This window comes from Staurois parvus, unplaced genomic scaffold (genome assembly GCF_062004578.1).
Source record: "Staurois parvus isolate SC_StPar_1 unplaced genomic scaffold, SC_StPar_1.0 ptg000282l, whole genome shotgun sequence".
Classification (NCBI taxonomy): Eukaryota; Metazoa; Chordata; class Amphibia; order Anura; family Ranidae; genus Staurois; species Staurois parvus.
Genome location: NW_028318078.1, coordinates 11,909,415 through 11,931,895, shown reverse-complemented (window position 1 = coordinate 11,931,895; position 22,481 = coordinate 11,909,415). Strand labels below are relative to the sequence as shown.

The window sequence follows — 22,481 nt, the reverse complement described above, 5'->3', positions numbered from 1 at the left end:
CATGTGATTAGCTGTGACCAAATCACAGCTAAGCACAAAAAAAAAAAAAAAAAAAAAAAAAAAAGCTGAATGAATCGATTTCATTCAGGTAAATGCTTGCTTATAGCAAAGTAATTCTTTGCTATAAGCAAATTGTGTAAAAAAAAAAAAAAAAAAATACTGATCACTTCCCCAAAGTAGTACAGTGTTACTATGGTAACATTGTACTATTTTGGTCATAGTAAAATATGAAAAAAAATCTTAAAAAAAATAAAAAAAAATTTAATAAAAAATTAAATATAATAAAAAAAAAAAATATATATATATATTTTTTTCATACTGTCACCAGTCAGTGTCGCTGTTCACCGCCATGCCAGTTATATGATGACGCTGTACTGCACTGGTGACAGTATGTAAAAAAAAAATAGTGAAAATAATTTTTTTAATTTTTCCATTTTCCGAAAAATTATGACAAAAAAAATACAACTTCAAAAAACTCGCCATGCCTCTTATAAAGTACGTTGGACTGTCTACTCTGCAAAAAGGGGTCATTTGGGGGATATCTGTACTGTTCTGACATTCTTGGACCTCAAGATATTAGATTGGCTGTCAGTACTTCAGGATTGATCAATATTCAGATCTATACCATAGTTTGTGTCTATTGTGTCTATAACTTTCACAATTATTTATTTGTAAACTTTTATAACAGAAACAAAGAAAAATGTGTTTTTTTATTCAAACTTTTTGGTCTTTTTTTGTTAATTTAGCAAAAAATAAAAACCCCAGCGGTGATTAAATACCACCAAAAGAAAGCTCTAGTTGTGTGAAGAAAATGATCAAATTTTAGTTTGGGTACAATGTTGTATGACCGCGCAATTGTCATTCAAAGTGTGAGAGCGCTGAAAACTGGCCTGGGCAGGAAGGTGTAAAATTGCATGGTATTGAAACGGTTAAACAACAATACTTAAATTAGCAGGATCCTCTCTCTTACCCCCATCTTACATAGTCATCTGGCAGAGACCCCACTGTCTGTGCCCATGTGCGAGATCTTGTGAACTGTCTCCTTGTGAACTGTCTCCTGGGAAATTTGACATAGACATGCCACGAAGAAGTTTGAAAGATCTCGTAGATTCTCACACAGGCCATGGGGTCTCTGACAGAGTACTCTGAGACACAGCGCAAGGATCATGGATCATATTCCCAGACCTGGCAGAAACTTGCTGCATGTATGTGCATGCACTGAATGTCAATAAAGATGGTAGCACTGGAGATGAGTGGCTAGTATTTGTATTATTAAAGTATTTGACATAATTTATACATTACTGGAGACACCCCTATACTTTTATCTCAATAAGGCTCTTCTGGAGATACCAAAAGATCTAACCAACAAACCTACAACCTGGGAATACCTAACAAAATAACCTATAAACTATTACTGTAGTACATGAGTAGCTGAAAGTCATTGGATTCAGCTTAATAACTGGTGGAGGTCTACTAACATGCATGTGCAGTGTATAGGCATACATGAATGAGTCAAAACCTCCCAAAGCAGTTTGACAGAATATGACACCATGGTTGTAAAATGCAAATATTGACCATTTTAATTATTTTTCTCTCTATATTTTATATAATGGTGTGAGTTTGCTGTAATCTTGTTAAATGTAGTGTACTGCCAAAAGTTAGGCTAAATAAAATGTTTGGCTTCACAATCATCAGTGAAGTGGTGATCTGTTTTCAAGGTCTGGTCAGGTTTTCTCAAGCTTGGTGGTTAAATGCTCCTGTCTGCCTCTGGAAGAAGCTTCTAGAATGTAGAGTGGGAAAATCAACCACCAGATCAAGTTGGGAATGTTTATCAGACCTCAGCCAGTCCATGGAAGGAGGTGTCCAGAGAGTGGCTGAGGGAGGTGATAAATGCATGGGGAAGGCCAGGGCAGAATGTTCTTCCTCTGCTAGCAGGGTTCCTCTTCTCCTAGGGCTGCTGCCCCTGGGAGGCATCTAGTCTGAGACAAGAGATGCAGTCTGAGCCTTGGCAACTGCTGGGCTGTGAAGATATGCTAAAAAGATTTTTGCTGGAGGGCATCATCTTGGAGTCTGGTCTGGAGAAGGATCTTTGTCTCCCTAACTGAAAAGTGTTGTGTGGAAGCTGGGTGGCAGACAGCTGTCTTCGGACACTGTAGGTAAGACCTGGTTTTCAGACTCTCAGGTGTGCATATGTTAAAGGGAACTGAGTGCCAGAGTGTTATAATTACTTACCATTCCCTTTTACCTGCAGTCAAGGCTCTTGCAAGATGACTTTTTAGTACGTTTGTCCTCCAGTTGATTTCTGTTAAATTTTGGAGTACCCTGAACCCTTAAACCCCCCCCCCCCGAAGTTTCTGCAAATTAAATGAACAAAAAAGACCTCCCCTAGCCTGTGTCGTGAGTGTGCTTGGAAATGTGTCTGTGGCAGGTGGCATCTGTGCTGGCAAGGAAGACCTTAGCTAATCTACGACGTCTCCTGCAGGGGCAGCGCTACATAACTTATTGTGTAAGCATATATACTTCCAACCTAAAGTGAATTTATAGCATTTTTTAGATATAGATGGAGAATGGAAGGGTTAGAATATATTCCAGGTTTTTATTGCTGGCTATGTTCCTACTTCATTTGTAACCTCATTTGTCTTAGTGGCCATTGTGTTTCAAGTAGAGAGTTATGAGAAAGTCAATATTTTACAATAGTGTAAAAAATCCTCTTGCGCTAAAAATGGTGAACAACTAGTACAGCTGCCAACACTCTCCTACTAATACCTAGTGTAGTGTACAAACATATTTACCTTGAAGTGTCTACTTTCCAAAAAGGGATAATTTGGGGTGTAGAGGGGATGCTTCTATCCTGGCATTTCAGGGTCAACATTAAAAGCTTGTACCACGCATCACTTTTCTAAACAAGCCTTTTTTGACACTTTTTGTTTACATGAGAAAATTGTTTTTTTGCTAGAAAATTACTTTGAACTCCCAAACATTATATATTTTTTAAAGCAGGGGCCCTAGAGAATAAAACAGTGGGAGTTGCAATTTCTTATGTCACACAGTATTTGTGCAGCAATTTTTCAAACACAACTTCTTTGGAACAAATACACTTTTTTGAATTTTAATACACAAAAACACAATATATTGCCCAATTGTTTGATAAAATATACAAGATGATGTTACACTGAGCAAATAGATACCAAATATGACTCGTAAACCTACGCGTTACGTCACTGACAACTCGTGACTTCCTCGGGGTAACCTACCCCGAGGAAGTCACGAGTTGTCAGTGACGTAACGCGTAGGTTTACGAGTCCGCAGTCTCCGGTGCGCGGTGACGCACTTCCAGCGTGCAACGCCATCTTGCTACACCAGGAAGTCCCAATTCACATGCAGTGTACCCACACATCGGTGAGGAGGGAGGACTGCTGTGATATGTGAGTTCTGCTACTTTGCATTTTGGAAATAAAGGAGTCTTTAATACTACACTTAGAGGGTGTTTTCTTCTTTGGCTCACTGGATCGGTGAGCCATTGTTTTTTAAGGCACCTTGGCTGCATAAGGGAAATAGGAGGCCCACCAGGAAAGACAAAGAAGGAAGGAAAAGTTGTTGGCCCTCTTTGATTCTAGGATCCAGGTTGATCCTACAAGCCTGTTGGCCCTTAGGGGTCGCAGGGAGGAGGTGAGGAGGCATTTTAGCCACTGTTTGGAGAAGATTTTGGCACAAATCACCCATTAATTATCACCGTTTATTGCATGAATTGATTTATCACTTGAAGAACATTATTATATTTGATTTTTTGAAGGAACGGACATTTATGTATTTTTTTTTGCACTATTTTTTGGCACTTTTACACTTTTTAATAAGTTGGTATTAATTCTTTGATCACCTATATGGTAATTATAAGCATGTGATTTATTTAAGTCACTTGATTCATTTTAGAGTGTGATCACTTGAGTTATTTATGGATGCACTTATATATTTATTTGAGACACTTCGATTTTTTAGAGTGTGATCACTTGAGGTATTATTGTCAATATTTTACAGCTGTCACAGGAAATGTTGAGATTTGCTCATAATTATAGCTACTTATATCTTTAGATCCACTAAACCAGGCATGATGTTTTTTTTGTTGAAGGTAACCTTTGTTTATGTTTCATTTAAATTACTCAGGTTTACTTCATTATGCCTTTTTCTCAGTCATCAAGGATTTGTGCAAATGATCGGAGCTATGGTTTTATAGTCTTAGCTAAAGTTTTAGGGCTAATTCACACTAGATGCAGTCCAGTGCGTTTTTGTTATGCATCAAAAATGCATTCACAGTGTTTTCCATGTATTACAATGGCCCTAGTTCACACCAGTGCAGTCAGTTCCAATCAGTTTCCGATGCAGAAAAAAAGAGTAGAACATGTTGCATTTTTTCTGCACAGAACTGTACTGGAATGCAATAAAAAGCATAAAAAATGCACCGGAACGCACCAAAACACACCAAAAATGCACTAGGATGCATATGTCCCTATTTAAATTAAACAAAAAGAGAGGGGAACAAATGAACTGTAATGCATAGAAAACGCACTGGAATGCTTCAAAAAAGAACCGGAACGCACAAAAACTTGCATGCAAAAACACATCTAGAACGCATCTGGACTGCGTATCTATAGTGTGAACTGGCCCTTATAGTCAAATGGTGCACTGTCTACTGCTAACTCGGTTTTGATATATACGTATCACACATTTGATGCAAGAACTGTGTTACTCACCATTTTCAAAGGCTGAACCCCAACCTGCGACCCAGCAAGTGGAACCAACAGGGAAATGGTGGGTGCTGGCAGGAACGCAAATAGTTTGCACATAGGGAGATGTAAGAGGCACAGTGTGGTCAAGCTCTGCAAGTGCAATGTCATAATCTTGTGTATCAATATCATAAAATGGATGAAGGATTAACTTCGTGAATTTGAAGGCCATCTCCTTCTGGCTGCTGCTTTGTTTTAGATGCACCTTCCCCAGGATCACTGTCCAAGCCTCAGCAACAGAGAAACTGAAACATGGAGTCAATGGTGATAAATGTGTTAATCATAAGAAACTGTAAAAAGAGCATTGGGTCAAGATGATAGGTGATAGATCTCAGTTTAAAGTGTATGGAAATTCAGTTTTTAACATTTTGGATAAAGCAGGGAAGTCTTAGACCCTCTGTCAATTTTTTATTGCCATCAGTGTCTTAACTGGGGAAATTCACTCATCTGTTCTGGTGGCACTGACTACTGTGTTTGAGACAGAAAGTGAGGGGAAATTCAAAAATGTTTTGAGAGTTGAGGGGAAGTCTTCCTTGGGACATTTTCAGTGAAAGCTAAGATGCAAATTATCCTCATTTTGGAAAGATTTCTTCTCATCTTTACTGCGTCTCCAGGGCAGGAAATTGCTGTAAATCTTCCCAGCGGGGGAACACAGAAAGCAAAAAAACACTCAATAGGGGTTTTAATCTTTTACAACTCTATCAAAAACTGGCAGAAAAAACTTTTTGGGGTCTATTTATAAAAGCAGTTTCTTGGACTAATGTGACAAGCATTTGCCCATCTTTTACAAATCTTACCATGTGTTGCTTAGTACAGTGATTTCCTATTATCGTCAGCTCAATCTAGAGGGCATAATGCTGTGTTTTTTTTAAATACAGTGGGTTTAGAAAAGAATCCCCCCCTTAAAATAATCACATTTTGTTGGTTTGCAGCCTGAAATGAAGATAGACACAGTTTTTGTTGTATCCAGCTGTATTTAGTGAAACTTATAAATGCAACTTATAACATCCAAGTGAAAGACAACACCAACATGTCAGAAAAAAAAATGTAAAAACAGGATCACTGCTGGAAAAAGGATCACCCCCCTCCTAAACATTACTTGTAAACTCAATCAGTTGTAGCTAATGACCATCTGAATGGCACACAAAGCTATCTCACTTATAACTGTGATCAGCTGTGGTCATTTTGATTAGCTCAGCATGAAAAGAGATTTCCTGAAGCATTTCTATGAACTATGAAGCGAACTATGAGTGGCAAGGCACTGTCAAAGATCTCCAGGATAAAGTTGTGGATAGGCACAAGTCAGGATCCAAAAATATGTCAAAGGCGTTATCAATGCCTAGAAGCACAGCATAGTCTATCATTAAGACATGGAAGGTATTTGGTACAGCACAGATCCTCCCTGGAACAGGATGTTGCTCAAAACTGGATGAAAGAACCAGGAGGAAAACTGAACAGAGAGGCCACCAAGGGGCCTACAGCAACTCTGAAGCAGTTGCAGAAATTTATGACAGTGATCATTGTGTGCATGTGACAACTATATCACAAATTCTCCACAAATGTGGCTTGTATGGGAGGGTTGCAAGAAAAATGCTCCTCAAGAAAGGCCACATGCAGTCACGACTGAGCTTTGCCAAAACTCATCATGAAGATACTGAGGTCACATGGAAAAAGGTGTCAGATGAGACCAAAATTAAATTTTTGTGGTCTCAACACTAAACGATATGTCTGGCAGAAATCCAATACACCTCACCATCCAAATAACACCATTCCTACAGTAAAGCATGGAGGTGGTAATATCCTGTTACGAGGGTGTTTCTCTGCAGCAGGGACTGGAGCACTTGTCAGGATAGAAGGAAAATATATGGGGCAAAATTCCATCAAATTCTTGAGGAAAATCTGCTGCCCTCTGCGAGAAAGTTGTCAATTGGAAGAAGGTTTACCTTCCAACATGACAAATACCCAAAGCACACAGCAAAAATTACCACACAATGGTTGAAGGAGAAAAAGGTGAATGTCCTTGCATGGCCCAGTCAGAGCCCAGACTTAAACCCCGTTGAAAATCTGTGGAATTGAAGATTGCAGTCCACAGATGGTCACCATCAAATTTAACTGAACTTGAGCAGTTCTGCAAAGAAGAGTAGGCAAATACTGCAAAGTCTAGATGTGCAAAATTAGTAGAGACATATCTCAACAGACTAAACACTGTAATTAAAGCAAAAGGTGGTTCAATAAAATACTGACACAAGAGGGTGATCCGTTTTCCAAATCAGTGATTCTATTTTTTATTTTTTTATTTATTTTCTGACATGTTGGTGTTATATCATTTCAGGCTGCAAAACAACAAAGGAAATCATATTAGGAAATCACTGTATTTAGAAAACTGTGGTCAGCATTTGACAAAGTTGGGTAACTGGTGTATGGATTCTGGAACAAACAATATCCTTCAATCAGACTGCATCAGAAGTATAATGCAGCCAATCTGATTGCTACGGGCAATGTCTCAACATTTACTTTTTTTTACTGATGTAACGCCCTCCAGGTTAGCTAGGCAGTTTTGTTTGTTGGAGGCCAAGTAGCAGCCTGGGATGATTCAGCCTGTGAGGCAGGAGTTCACCTCAGGACAGGCTAGGGAGGTTCTGAAGGTCAGAGCTTCTGGAGCCCTTCCACCTCTCCAGAAGTGTCGAGTGCAAGATGGACTGAGAGGAAGACTGGAGTGAGGAGCCTGGGAGGGGGCCCCAGGGAGTGGAGCCCACCTCCAGGCAAGATTCTAGAAGGGAAGATATACTCAATCCTATCATCTCCTTGGGAGGATGGCCTGTGAAGCAGGGAAGGAGCCAGCCCAGCATAAGACCTGAAGGCAGCCACCAAGCAAGCAGGGAAAGACAGAATGAGTACTCTTACACCCCTGGGCCAGATAAGGGGAGAGGGTGGTCAGGTGCAATACCCAACTAGTCTTCATCTGAGACTGTTCTAAATCTGCAGCTCTTGGGCTTCCTTGTCCAGGGATACCCTCAGACAGCTGGGTAAAGAGGAGGAATCATCTGGGGTCTGAGGAGGTACACCAAAGAGCCTTTGGTGCTCCTCAAGGAAAGACTGTTATCCGCATTTTTGTACATAGTTGCTAAGGAGTTTGTCCTCAAGTTTACATTTTCTCAGGCATCCCATATACCCCTAGAACCCATCCAAGTTGAACCCCTAAATAAAACAAGAGAACCAAGCTCAAGGACTGTTCTTTGACTCCAGTGTGTAAAGTTTAGAAAATGTGTGTTACCTGGCTGTGCAGAGCTTAGGGGGGAATCAAACCTCAGTGATTCCTAGTCTACACTGATATTTCTATGAACAATGTGCCTCACGTATCATTAGCAGGGCTTATGGTGTATCTAATACTGAAAGAAGTGTCACTGACATGTACTTGAGTAGTCCTGAGCCTTGTAGTAAAAGCTAATAGCTAAGGGTCTTCTTCCCTGGCTTAAAATAACTAAGGTTGGGTAGGTCAATTTACAACCATTCAAAATTATTCAAAGCATAATCGACAAGTTCAATAAAAGGAAATGCAACAAAATAAAAAGCAAAAAGTCGATGCTGTTTTATGAAAAATATTATCTATATTTTAGGCATTGAGGGACTGTGAAAAAACCCCCAATGTAACCAGGGAAGGAGATTCATATTGAGAAGATATGGAGGCTGCTAGAAGAAGAGTTCAGCAATGGTAGTCTACATACCTCTTCAATAAAGGTTTCCTTTTGTTACCACCATGCAAGCCTTCTTGCAAATGCCAGAGTTGTCAAATGTTCAAGCTGACATACTGTTCCTAACTAAGATTCCTCAAAGGTTGCTAGGGGTTTCTTGAGCTGTGGCTGATTAACCACTTATTTGATGAATTCTGCATAGTTGTAACCAATGCCACTTAGCAAAGCCAACAGCATGACAACAATTATCTTTTTTAGCTATCTATAGAGGAGCATTCTGTTCACCACTGTAAGGTTTACATTTTTTCGAATGACCCCTATTAAATTGGTTTAAGTATGGAATCCCAGAAGCCTGAAATTATTTTGGGGTTACTCTGGGCAAAAGTGTTGAGAATGACCAACTCCATGACATCATGAACTCAAATTTCTTAGTAGCACGTTTGTACAAAACCGTGGTGGTAACATCCAGCTGCTTTGTAGTTTTATATTAGCTAGTCGTATTAGCTATTGTATGATGTTGTATTAGTAAGTCCAAAGAATAATTCATATTAAGGACTCACTGGAAGTCAATAAAATATTGATGAACTGAAATGTTCATGGCAGTAACACTAAATAAATAAGCTTCAACAAACACATGACGCTTTTGGTGTAGTATGTTTCTACAAAACAAAAATAGAATGTGGTGCACACAGTACATTCCATACATTATATAATGACACGGATGTGTTGCAGAACTGTACTACTGCCCCTTTGCCTGTGAAATATAATATTCAGATAATACACATTGGGGCTGATTTACTAAAGAGAAATAGATTGTTCGCTATGCAAGGAAATTTGAGCCTTGCAAGGGAATTTTCCCCAGAGTTTAGTGAATTGCTTTAAGAGTTTATTTAATTGGTTAATTTCACTTAGCAAAGAAAACAGTCATGTGCCAGGGAAATAAAAATAAACACAACATTTTTGCTTGTTTGCGCATGACTGGATGATGGATGTCAGCAGAGCTTCACCTCATTCACTAAGCTCTGGGGAAAATTCCCTTGCAAAGTGAACAGTATAATTTCCTTTAGTAAATCAGTCCCTGTACCTCAACGGTTAACATTTAGCATAGCCATTCCTGGACAGTCATGATTCTTTGTGTCTCTTCCTCTTATCAGCGTGACAACTGACGCTCTCTCTCCTCTCTTCAACAAGGAAAAAAAGACAAGCTGGAGGTAGGATCTACTGGAGTTGGGTGTAGCATTGCAGGTTAAATGCTAAGAGGGCAGGATATCACCTTGATATTATAGTTGGGACTGGTCTACCATCTTTCCTTTGAGCTCATGTGGTGGGATTTTATGAAGGCAAAGCCTATCCTAAATGTGGAGGAGAAGAATGCTATTTCTACTAAAAGTAAAAAGTGAACTGTTTATTAGAGTCAGTTCACAAAAAAATAAGGCATATAAATAAATAAATATCATAAATACATATAAATATTATTATAAAAAACATAAAGCCGTTTATCACATGCTTCCTATGTATTGGAGTGCCCTTGTGGGCTCCAGTATTTGGGACGTACTACCAGCATTAATGAACATGTCAAGAACATAAGAAAATGGTTAAAGAAGCATAGTATGACTTGACTTTTTAAAGACTTCCATAAATTGGATCCCAGTAAATTGACAGTTCTTGGGATAGATAGTGTTTGAAAGCTGGGGAGGAACAAATTTAAAAAAATAAATTTCTATAAATGAAATAAAGTGGAATGATTATTTAGATACTATGCAGCCAAAGAATATAAATATAGAATTTGTTTCATACTGTTCTATCTGTAAGGATTAATAATGATTTTAGCATATACTGGCAACAGGGCTTGTTACTTAATATGATTTAGGAGTTTTACTAGTTAAAGAGTTTTAGATTATTTATCTACACTTTGATTTGATGTTCATTAGGGTTTATTAACTTGATTATGTATGTTATATATGCGTATATATGACATATTTTTTCTATTTTATTTATATTTGTGCCAAATGTGGTAGCATTAGATGGTTTGAGCATGGGGGGGGGGGATGGGGGATGTATACCACCTGGTTTTTAGTCCCATAGGCAGTTTTACTATTTAAAGTTTACTGGGGTGAAGTGGCACACAGGAAGGAGTAGACCGGAGGATAATTGCTTAAAGCAGGGGGAGAAAGGAGGAGAATATTGCATGATCATAGGTATACAGTGGGGAAGGAAGGAATTTGACTATGGGCCAAGAAGTATAGGGATATCTCCCAGTGAGGCACAAATGGCAAACACTTGACAAGGGTTATAGCCCTCCCTTAATTTCTCCAAAATTAAAAAAAAAAGTTTTGCTTTTGGTTGTACCTTAATCTATTACTGAAAATACTAGAGAAATTCATCCAGCCTGCACTAATGTGTGGGACATTTGTCCAACTAATATTTTTACAAATAGAACCCATTATGTCATATAACTACATAATACATGGAATATACACTCACTGGCTACTTTATAGGTACACCTTGCTAGTACTGGGTTGGACCCCCTTTTTGCCTTCAGAACTGCCTTAATTCTTCAAGGCACAGATTCAACAAGGTGTTGGAAACATTTCTCAGATTTTGGTCCATATTGACATGAGTTACTGTTGCCTTTCTATCATCTTGGACCAGTCTTCTCCTCTGACCTGTGACATCAACAAGGCATTTTCATCCACACAACTGCTGCTCACTGGATATTTTCTGTTTTTTTGGACCATTCTCTGTAAACCCTAGAGACGGTTGTATGTGAAAATCCCAGGAGAGCAGCAGTTGTTGAAATGCTCAGACCAGCGTATTTGGCACCAACAACCATGCCACGGTTTGAACTTCAGCAAGTTGTCTTCACTACGTCTAGATGCCTAAATGCACTGAATTGCTGCCATGTGATTGGCTGATTAGCAATTTGTGTTACCAAGCAATTGAACAGGTGTACCTAATAAAGTGGCCGGTGAGTGTATAGGAATTATATGTATTTTTTTAGTACAAGCAAAAACAGAAGGTCACTATATACTGTATATGGAGTGGAGCACTGGGCACTTTGTAAGTAATACATTTAGAAGTTGCACTGTACAAGCTACAGTATTTGCCATAAAGATATTTTTTTTTTAGATACAGCTAGATTCCACTGTAAATAATGATTGTTATTGCAAATTATAGATTTCTTATGACTTTATGAATTAATCTAATTGCTTTAAAGTAAACCCATGTAATAGAATGGAAACTCTTTACATTTCTAATTTCACTGGTTTCACATAAGTTTCAAGTTGGTGACAGTAGTTATCAAAGCTAGGACTACGAGACAGCTCTTGGTGACACAGTAGGTACCAAAGCCGTAATCATGTGACCGCACCAAAACAAGGATCAAGTAAGCCAACTTGAAGCCAACACTTATAAAAACAAGTCAGTAGAGGCAGCAGTTCTCACAGGTTTACTTTAAATATGCAACTTACAATATACAACCAATTAATGGACAATTCCGATATATATTCCATATTGATTTTCAAGTAGTTCTATCCTTACAGGTTTCCAGAACTGTAAGGTGCAGGTGATATCACCATACCTTACAGTAGGGCAGATAACTCAATATCCCATGAGAATGCTCCCAGTGCAATGGACCAAATTGCATTCTTATGGGATTTTGAGTGCCCAGCTCTGCTGGGTGGCGTGGTGGTGTCAACCATGACCACTGGAAGTGTCAGAAACTGAGCCCAAGGCAAGTATTTTTTTTTTTTATCTTTGGGGGAACTGTTTGTTGGTCAATGTTTTTTTAAGCTACTTGGATTTGGAAGACTGGCAAAGAAGCAGACCTGTTTTCCATGAAAGGTCCATTATAATGGAATGTATATGTAATTTTTATTTTGCACATAGCTCCACTTTAATTTCATATGATCTTCAAACCTGCACCCTGTACATTAATTGCAAGTAGACATTTTTGTGACCCTACACACAAACTTCTAAATATCAGACTGGATGATGATGTGAAGGCAACAATTAAATACATTTTTTTTATGATTTATTAAGTCCAGTGGCCTGTATGATACCTTGGCAGTCCCTAAAGCGTTGGTACATGCAGGATATTAAGAAGTATATACCTGATGTATGTTCATTCTCATGATTCCATCCAATCATGCAAGCCTTTATTGAGATCAGAAAGTTTCCTGTAGGCTTCTACTGGGAAATGGTTTCTGTGATACAATCAGTCTAGTCTCCAGTATCTCTATCAAGTACAAGCATATGTTTTGCTAGTTTACAGTTGGGGGCTGGTAACCTGCTAGGGTGACTTTTCCCCCACTGCTACCTGCCCTGGAGAAACAATTGATGTGAAAGAGGAAGAAATATAGCAATGAAAAGCTAATGTGTTTTAGCAGGAATAGACCAGCGTAATTTTTTTATATTATGGAAAGGCTAGAAGTAAATTAGATTTATAACCTTGTGCATACCTACTCATTATTTCACTTCTACTTTTGCATTGTTAACATTTACAGTATTTCTTGTCCTGCTGCCCCTGCTAACATTTAAATGTCTTAGATGCATTAATCACCCTGCGCCATTTATCATTACCCTTCCATTGCAAAGCAGTGTGCCGCAGTCAGAATCCACCTATCAGCCACCAAGGTCCCGCCACATTTGTGTTCTCCTTGCATCTGTAGACTGGCCTGCCAAGGCCATTCTCCTTCTAGAGCCTCAGTTCCTCCAGAAATGCGATTCTGAAGTCCTTGAATACCACAATCTTTGTGAGAGATAAGGACAAGTTTTATTAATATCAACACATTAAAAAATAAATTGTGAGGAGGTATGAAAGAGTTACAGAGGTCAACAAACATTTACTTACAGTTTAACTCTTTATTAACTATTTGATTCAATGCAATAATGTGGCAAGACTCCTAGTCCTACCTGTGAGTGTTGCTGGAGGACATCATGACTTATTCTAAAAGTGGGTTCAGGATTGGATACAGAAATTACACCACTGTAAGTGCTTCCACTTCCTCCTCAAATAGTTTTTTTGTCTTGGCTCATCTATACAATACCAGTAGCACTATGTGCACCAGAGATGTACTTCAAGTGCTCCACCCAACATACAGTTAGCTGCGGAGTATTATAGTGTAAGTTCAGGCACTGTTAGAGGGACTTCTATCCCACCCAACAGCCTAATATACATAATTCTGGAACCAATGTCACTTAACAGAGCCTGCAGTAACAGTGTCATGAACAAAGGAGCCTGCTATTCTTGCAAGTAAGTTGGTAGAGGTGTCACCACTGACAGCAATGATATTTTTGCTACCGACTTGTATTTTCCCACTGGTATTCAATGCAAGGGACATTCTTTCTTCTGCTGATTACCAATGTGAGGGATAATATTTCTTCCACTGATCACCAATGTGACTGTTGTTCTTTCTTCGCCTGACTACTAATGTCAGGAACATGCTTTTGTTCATTGACCAGCACTGTAAAGGCTAGACTTTACTGACCAGCAACATAACTACTGACTACTAATGTAAATGGTCTTCTTTCTTTTAATGACCACCAATTTAAGTGGAGTTTTTGTCCCTTGACTACCAATGGAAAGGGCATTATTTCTTTTCATGACCACCAATGTAAGGGGCATTTATTCCACTGACTAGAAATGTAGGGGCCACCCACTGATCGTCATTGAAAAAAAAGAATGCCCTTTGCATACATTGTTGATCAGTGTAGGGCTGGCCATACATTATACAATTTTCTTGAGATTTTTGGTTTAGATTTACCAAAATCCATATAATAGGAGGTCAAACCTAACAACACTTTCAATTGTATCTAATTAGGCAGGTTCTTGCACTACATAGTTGAAGGTAAATCTAAAGGAAATTGGGCAGAAAATTGTATAGTGTATGGCCAGCCTAAGAGATATTTAAATGCCCCTAAAATTGTTTGTTAGTGGGAAGAAGGCTCTGTACATTTGTGGTAAGCAAGAGGAAAGATACCTTATTACACTGGTGGTCAGAATGCTTAACTCTTCCTAAATATATTTTTTCTACCTACTTATATGTTACTATTGGCCACCAATGTAAGGGGTGTTATTTCTTCCAATGACTACCAATGTTAGAAATGTTCTTTCTTCCCCTGACCACAATCGTAAGGTACATTCCGTCTCCATCTAACTAGAAATGAGAGATGATTTTAATACAACTGCCCAGGAGACCTCTTTCTCATGGCACTGTGGGGACAGAGGAGAGCACATCTGCCACACACTGAGTAGACTGCTGAGAGGCCAGATCAGTGAGGATCAAGCCTTAAACCTGGGAAGAGAGTGCAGTGAAGCACCATCTGCAATGATTACATCTACATCTGGGAAGACCCAAAGCTTCCTTTCATCCAGAGCTTCCCTTTTCTGATCTAGTGGAGAGACAAAGGGGGCCCCCTTCTACAGCGAGAGTTCACAGTCGCACCATAAGGACTGGTGAGAGAACTTATTACCTATTGGTTACATTGCTAGCAGGGACCAAGTTATCAGAAGCAGTACATTAAGTATACTTCACTCATACCACACCTTTACTGCACGTTTACTAACGTGTCTTAAAGGACCCCAATGATAGCCATCAGAAGAACAACATAAAGGACTGCCACTCCAGTAAAACCATCTTGCAAATTAGTTTTGTATACCCTTCTTCTCCTTTCTTTCATTTGTATGGACAGTGCACATCCAGTTGGGCACTTTGGCAGTATAGTTCCTGTGTTTGGTATTTTAAGCTTTATTACTGCCAATTGCTGCACTTAGATGACCTTGCTACTGTTTATGCTGTATGCCAAGTGTCATCTTATGCCTAGTCTTACCATTATTAACCCATTTCTATGCTTATTTTGTTGCCAACTGTTTCAGGTGGCAATATATTAAGCTTGCTTTTACTAACTGGTTCACTACCTGATTTCTTTGATTTAATATTACTACTGGGTACTCAGTACTGGGTACTGAGTATTACTTTCATTGATTTTCTATAATATTCATTGCCTTGTGCACTTAACCTAGTGTGTCAAAGGGACTGAAGTTGTTGAGGAGGCTGAGGCAAAGAGTATGTATCCTTATCAGATGCTTCTACTTGAGTAATGCTGCATATCAGTGCCACATTTTGATGTTATTAAGCACTATTAGACTTCTTATGTTTTGAGGTGTTAACGCCTGGTAAGCAGCACATGTGAGAAGGTGGTGGAAAACTGAAGCATGTGCTCAAAAGGAATGTATCATGTTTTTTTTAAGCTTTATTAACTGCTTGCCCACCGCCCTATAGCAGAAATAATGCTACAGGGTGGCATGGCTGCTGCGCAAAATCATATATATATATATATATATATATATATATATATATATATATGATTTTGCATTTCTGGGTAGGGGAAGCATGCACCTTACCCGCGTTGCTATTGGCGGCTTCAGCTGTCGATCACGGGCGATCGCCCAGTATCACTGATGGGGGAGAGGTCTGTATGTAAACAATACAGATCTTTCCCCTGTCAGCTCCAGCAGACTGCTTTGTATTGCTCTGCATAGCAGAGCAATACAAAGAAATGTGCTTACACTGTAAAACACACAGAGCACACAGTTAACCCTTTTTATCAGCACTGATCACTATATTAGTGTCCCTGGGGATGTCAAGAACACTTAGTCAGTTCCCCCCCAGTGTCTCACTATGCCCGCCGCAGTCCCTGTATAAGTCACTGATCGCCGCCATTACCAAGACATGTAGCAGAATACTTTTGGCCTAAATTTATGACATTTGATTTTTTAAATTTTTTACTGGACATGTTTAATAGCAAAAAGTAAAACATATTGTATTTTTTCTCAATTGTTCTTGTTCATAGCACAAAAAATAAGAAAAAAAAACGCAGAGGCGATCAAATACCACCAAAAGAAAGCTCCATTTGTGGGAAAAAAGGACATAAATTTCATTCGGGTGCAGTGTTACATGACCGCGCAATTGTCAGTTAAAGTAACGCAGCGCCATATCGCAAAAAATGGCCTGGTCAGGAAAGGGGGTAAATCCTCTGGAGGGCAAGTGGCTAATTTGATCATTTTATAATTGATCGCTTTGCTTTTGCACAATATGTTGTGTTCATTTATGAACTGTATGTTGGTTACTTTGGAAGTAAGTCAATTGAGATTGGTGTTTAGTTGTTTTGCATAATAATTTTTGCTTTCAACATTGATTTAAAGACAGCACAACACATTTTAAACTTTTATGTTTTACATTTTTTGTATTCTAACATAAGTGACTGCTGCTGTCTGCATAATTTAAATGTTATTGTTATACACTAAACACAGTTCTTTTTACATATGAAACCTATAATATTAACATGAAAGCAATAAGTGTTGGCATTATGGAAAAGAAAAGTGGAAAAATAAACTAATGAGGATTCAAGGAGTCCTTACACAGTTAATGCTGCAATGAGCCATAGAGGGCATCATCAGAATAGTTCCACATGTATCGTGGTATATGACCATTTATTGAGAAGGTTGTTTTTACAGGTTGGGGTGTTGTATGTTTTATCATTTTGTTGTGTTTAATAAATTATGTTTTACATGGGTAGGGCAGCTGATTTAATCTGTGAGGGGATTGTGGTGGTTTCATATTTAGTTTTTCATTGGCCAGCATGGACGGTGATATGTTTCTAGTTTGGGTTAAACTTGGATAGTGTTACCTAAAATACAATTTACATACTGTCTATTGGAAGATCAATTTTCCCAACACTGCTGTTTTTTATCACTCTTGTGCACTTTGATAATGAGATTCCTGTTAGTGAATTTACAGTTGTGCAAACCATGACAATTACTGTTTCACAGATTCTGTAAGATTTTTTATCCATTCAATATTAACAGTAAGTAGAAAAAAACATTTTGTACCATGATCTGTGGGATGCCAAGGCAGATGGGTTTAAAGCTGATATAAGCAGCTCAGGGCTAAAGTCGATCACCAAACCTTATATAAAACCAAATATTACTTTTGGGCAGGCTGACACTTTAAGTGTTACAGAATGACTGGCTTCAGGTGTGCAATATTATAGCAACCCTACACTATACTTGTACGTAGAACCACTGGCTTACCACACTATGATTTATTCAGCACCAATTACTCCCTACCTAATTTTCCAAAAACACAATTTTGTATAGTTAAGTTCCACAGTCTCTGATCAGCCTATAAAATTCATTACAGCATCATTTTACAGACCCAACATATGGCTTGATGTATGATAACAGGAAAGAAGAAAACTAGAAAAAATTTTAACTTTTCTGTGACAACCAGTCAGGTTCCTAGTCTCATTTTTCCCTTCATATAAAGTGTATGTGCTGTGTGCAACAATACCACTTTGATTCCATTTTTTAGCTACTGTTAACGCATTGTATTGTACAACTGCCATGGCCAACTATTTTTATAATGTTCCTGCATTGATGCGGCTCTGCACTGTCCTGCTCAATCCAAGATTTTGCATCATTTTAGAGATAGACACACTCCTTACTGCAATTCCTTTCATCAGAACCATCAGGACAGTCCGTGACCGAGTCGCACTCAGGGTTAATCTTCTTCACACAGGTCCCATCTGCACATTTGTAGTTGAATGCACCACAAGGAACAGCTAAGTGGGAAAAACAATACATGGTTAAACAGATGGGTATACATACAGATCTCTAATACATTTACAGGACATTTAAAGGACAGCAGGAGGTAAGTGTAATATGTTAATTACGAGCCCTAACGCTTTCCTACAATTATGTCTAGATTGCAGTGGTACCATTAGCTCAATGCTTTTGGTCCATGCTTTCTACTTTCAGTCCTCTTTTCTGAATGAACTAAGTCACTGCAAATGGCAGCTTTATCCACTTCTATTGCTGTTACAAATTCCATTGAAAGAAAAATCCTGAACAAGGACTTAAATGTACAAGTTGGCAATAGAGCTTCTAGAAAGAGGGAAAGCAGGTATTTAGCTATTTATTGAGATTAAAGCATGCCTAAAAATGTACATTATTGAGGTTCAATAGGATTTGGGCAGGTTGGCTAAACTCATCCAATCTGCAGTTTGGGACAGTAGACACTTTGTGCATGGGTGCATACATTTGCCATCTGCATAAGTGTTACAGGTTTTGTAGAAGATATAAAAATTAGTAAGCTTTTCTATGCATTTTTGGGATATACACCTATGTGCCTGCAGTGCCTCCTCCCATTCTGAATCATCAGGATTCCCCTTTCCAGCTTTTTTGGTGTGTAGTACATTTTATTTATCTTGTGAGACAGGCACATGAAATGTTTGCAGACATATTGGGTGGGGCTGTTATCATCAAATGCACCTACAATAGCATACATTTGTAATGCAGTCCTAAAGAAAGGAATTAAAAATTCATATGTGGTATTCACTACTTGTGCATCCTCACATTCTGTTCTTATTTATTTATATGCTTCTGCACTTTAACTATAGGAAAGAATTATTCAAATAATGTAAGCAATTACTGTATATATACAAGAGAAGATGAAAGATGAATGGGAGTACCTTGATTACACTGCTCTTCATCTGTGCCATTAATACAGTTCTTGATTCCATCACATATCTGAGTAGAATTAATACATTCCCCATCTGGGCACTCATAACTAGCAGGACACACTGAAAAAAAAACATTGAAACCCATAGTACAGGTTTAAATACATAGTTTGATAATAACAGGAACTGGAAAGACAGGCTAATCCAATGAAATAATGCTAAGAGCATGGACAATATGCACACTTTTATCACCAATAATAAATTTGATTTAATTCTGCTTTAGTTAAATTAGTTTAGATTGAGTACTTTGAGTCACTGCACTAATAGACCCTTAGGTGTAAAAATCAATTTTTATGTCTGTTTTTTATTCATTTGGATATTTTGCAGAGAGAAATTCCTGTAAAGGTTCTCATTTCTCCAGAACATGTTGAGGTTAGTAGTAGGTTACTGTCAGCTGGACTAGTTCTATAATATTAAGGATGTTTTGCTGCTCATCCAAGTAGCTGCCTCAACTTGCCACAACCATATCCAAGCATTTACATAGCCACCAAGGTCCTCCAATCACCATGAAATGTGTTAAAGGTAGATATTGACTGTTCAAGAACATGGCATAAAGATTGAAAGTCTGTGAAACCACCCTGTTCTAGTTTTATAATCTAATCATCATGGTGCCATGAAGTCGGCTAGAGGTGTCAACTGTATGAGTTTCATGGCTGAAGATGTAACTTGTCAAATCACTGGGGTGGAGATGTTAAAACAACATTACAGGTGACAGACGATGTCAACATTACACAACAAATCAAGACAAATGGGTCTATTACTAGTGCTAAAGAGAATTATTTTCATGAAAATCTTCAATGAGAAACTCAGACTATGCACAAGTGACAATGGAGGGTGAAAATATTAAAGTAAAATTGTAATGAGAATAATACAGAGTAAAAAGATTATGAACAAAGCGCACATTAAAAATATACTATATTGCCAAAAGTATTGGGTCGTCTGCCTTTACACACACATGAGCTTTAATGACATCCCAGTCTTAGTCCATAGGTTTCAATATTGAGTTGGCCCACCCTTTGCGGCTATAACAGCTTCAACTCTTTTGGGAAGGCTGTCCACAAGGTTTAGGAGTGTGTGTATGTGCAACACTGATGTCGGACAAGAAGGCCTGGCTCACAGTCTCCGCTCTAGTTCATCCCAAAGGTGTTCTATCTATCAGGTTGAGTTCTTCCACCCAAAACTCGCTCATGCATGTCTTTATGGACCTTGCTTTGTGCACTGGTGCACAGTCTCGTTGGAACAAGAAGGGGCCATCTCCAAACTGTTCCCACAAAGTTGGGAGAATTAAATTGTCCAAAATGTCTTGGTATGCTGACACCTTAGGAGTTCCCTTCACTGGAACTAAGGGGCCAAACTCAGCCCCTGAAAAACAACCCCACACCACAATCCTCCCTCCAGCAAACTTTAAACTTGGCACAATGCTGTTCTCCTGACAAGCGCCAAACCCAGACACATCCATTGGATTGCAAGACAGAGAAGTATGATTCGTCACTCCAAAGAACACATCTCCACTGCTCTAGAGTCCAGTGGTGGCCTGCTTTACACCACTGCATCCAACGCTTTGCATTGCACTTGGTGATGTTAGGCTTGCATGCAGCTGCTCGACCATGAAAACTAATTCCATGAAGCTCTCTACGCATTGTTGTTGTGCCACATGAGGTTTGGAGGTCTTTAGCTACTGTCATTTTACATGGCCTTTGTGGCTGAGTTGCTGTTGTTCTCAGTTGCTTCCACTGCAAAGGACATTTTTTTACCTTAATGAATAGAATGCATTAAGGTATAAAACCTTAAGGCATTAGAACCACTTTAATCCTGGTCATCACTGCCATCAAAACAGAAAATGATGGGAAATCCAAAAAAGGAAGTGATGGGAAATTGGAGACAACTGTTTCAGTGACAACTGTTTGAGAGGGGATTTCCTTTCTACTGAGTCTCTAGGACAGGAAATGAAGTGGAATATCCCCAAAAGGACATACAGCAGGTAAAATACAATAAGTATTGAACAAGTCACCATTTTTTAGGTAAATATATTTCTAAAGGTGCTATTGACATGAAAATTTCACCACATGTCAGTAACAACCCATGCAATCCATACATACAAAGAATATAAAACAAATAAGTTGAGAAATTAAGTTATGTGTAATAAAATGGAATGGCACAGGGAAAAAGTATGAACACATGAAGAAGGGGAGGTGCAAAAAGTCATGGAAAGCCTAAACTCCATCAGTAATTAGAAAGCAATCCTGCTTTTTGTCAGTGCAAATTAATATCAGCTGGTTCAGTCTCAACTGATGGCCTATAAAAAGCTGTCTCATTACCAAGGTGCCACACAAGAAACATCTCACGATGGGTAAAAGCAAAGAGCTCTCTAAAGATCTTTGCAACCTTATTGTTGATGGCATTGGTTACAGAAGCATTTCTAAACATCTGAATTTTCCAGTGAATATTGTTGGGGCCACAAACTGGAAGTGGAAAGAACATCATTGCACCAAAAAACAAGTCACGTCCAGGTGCTTCTTGCAAGATTTCTGATAGAGGAGTGAAAAGAATTATCAGAAGAGTTGTCCAAGAGCAAAGAACCACTTGTGGAGAGCTTCAGAAATACCTGGAATTAGCAGGTACAATTGTTTCAAAGAAAACAATAAGTAATGCACTCATCTGTATGCAAGCTCATCATGCAAGACTCCATTGCCGAGAAAAAAGCATATTGAAGCACGTTTAAAGTTTGCTGTGCAACATTTAAACAAGCCTGTGAAATACTGGGAGAATCTAGTCTGTTCAGATGATACCAAAATTGCACTCTTTGGAGGTCAAATAGCACTGTACATCACCCCAAAAACACCGTCCCAACAATGAAGTATGGAGGTGAGAGAATCATGGTGTGGGACTGTTTTTCAGCATACGGTACTAGCAAACTTCATGTCATTGAAGGAAGGATAAATGGAAAAATGTACCAAGACATTCTTAACCTCCTTAGCGGTATTCCCGAGTGTAGCTCGGGGTAACATTGCAGTACCAAAAGCGGTAACCCCGAGCTACACTCGGGCTTACCATGCGGCACTGCTCCGGCATTTGTTCTTCACTTACCTTACCCTGCGCTCCCGCGATGTGTCCCTTGCAGCGTCCCCGGTCATCTCCTCCGGCCGATGCCGGCATCCGGCTTCTGTGTCCTGTCCCCGTGACGTCGAGACGTACGGGCGCCGCCGGCGGCGGGAAATTTAAAAATTTTAAAAATGTCATTTTTTTTTTTTACATTTTACATAGTAAAACATTGCTGTCTCAACCAATTTCACATACATTTTGTCCCTAGTGCTTTGTCCGGCACCCTGCCTGCATTTTGTCTGTTCTTTCTGCCTGGAAACTGAGAAACGTCCATGCATCCAAAAAGTGTCCCTTTAGGTCAAAATCGGGTTTAGATCAGCTAGAG

General features: G+C 38.9%; 1 protein-coding gene across 2 annotated transcripts in view; it reads right to left on the bottom strand.

The window, feature by feature from the left end:
* The window catches only part of TMPRSS6 (transmembrane serine protease 6), a 182,325-nt gene that overhangs the window by 22,814 nt on the left and 137,030 nt on the right, over positions 1–22,481 (bottom strand). For both annotated transcript variants that reach the window (XM_089681942.1, XM_089681943.1), the window contains 4 exons: positions 19,007–19,117; positions 17,981–18,097; positions 13,055–13,223; positions 4,749–5,026 (listed from right to left, as the gene is read on the bottom strand). In XM_089681942.1, the coding sequence (XP_089538068.1) occupies positions 4,749–5,026; positions 13,055–13,223; positions 17,981–18,097; positions 19,007–19,117 (675 nt within the window). The remainder of the gene's footprint in view (positions 1–4,748; positions 5,027–13,054; positions 13,224–17,980; positions 18,098–19,006; positions 19,118–22,481) is intronic.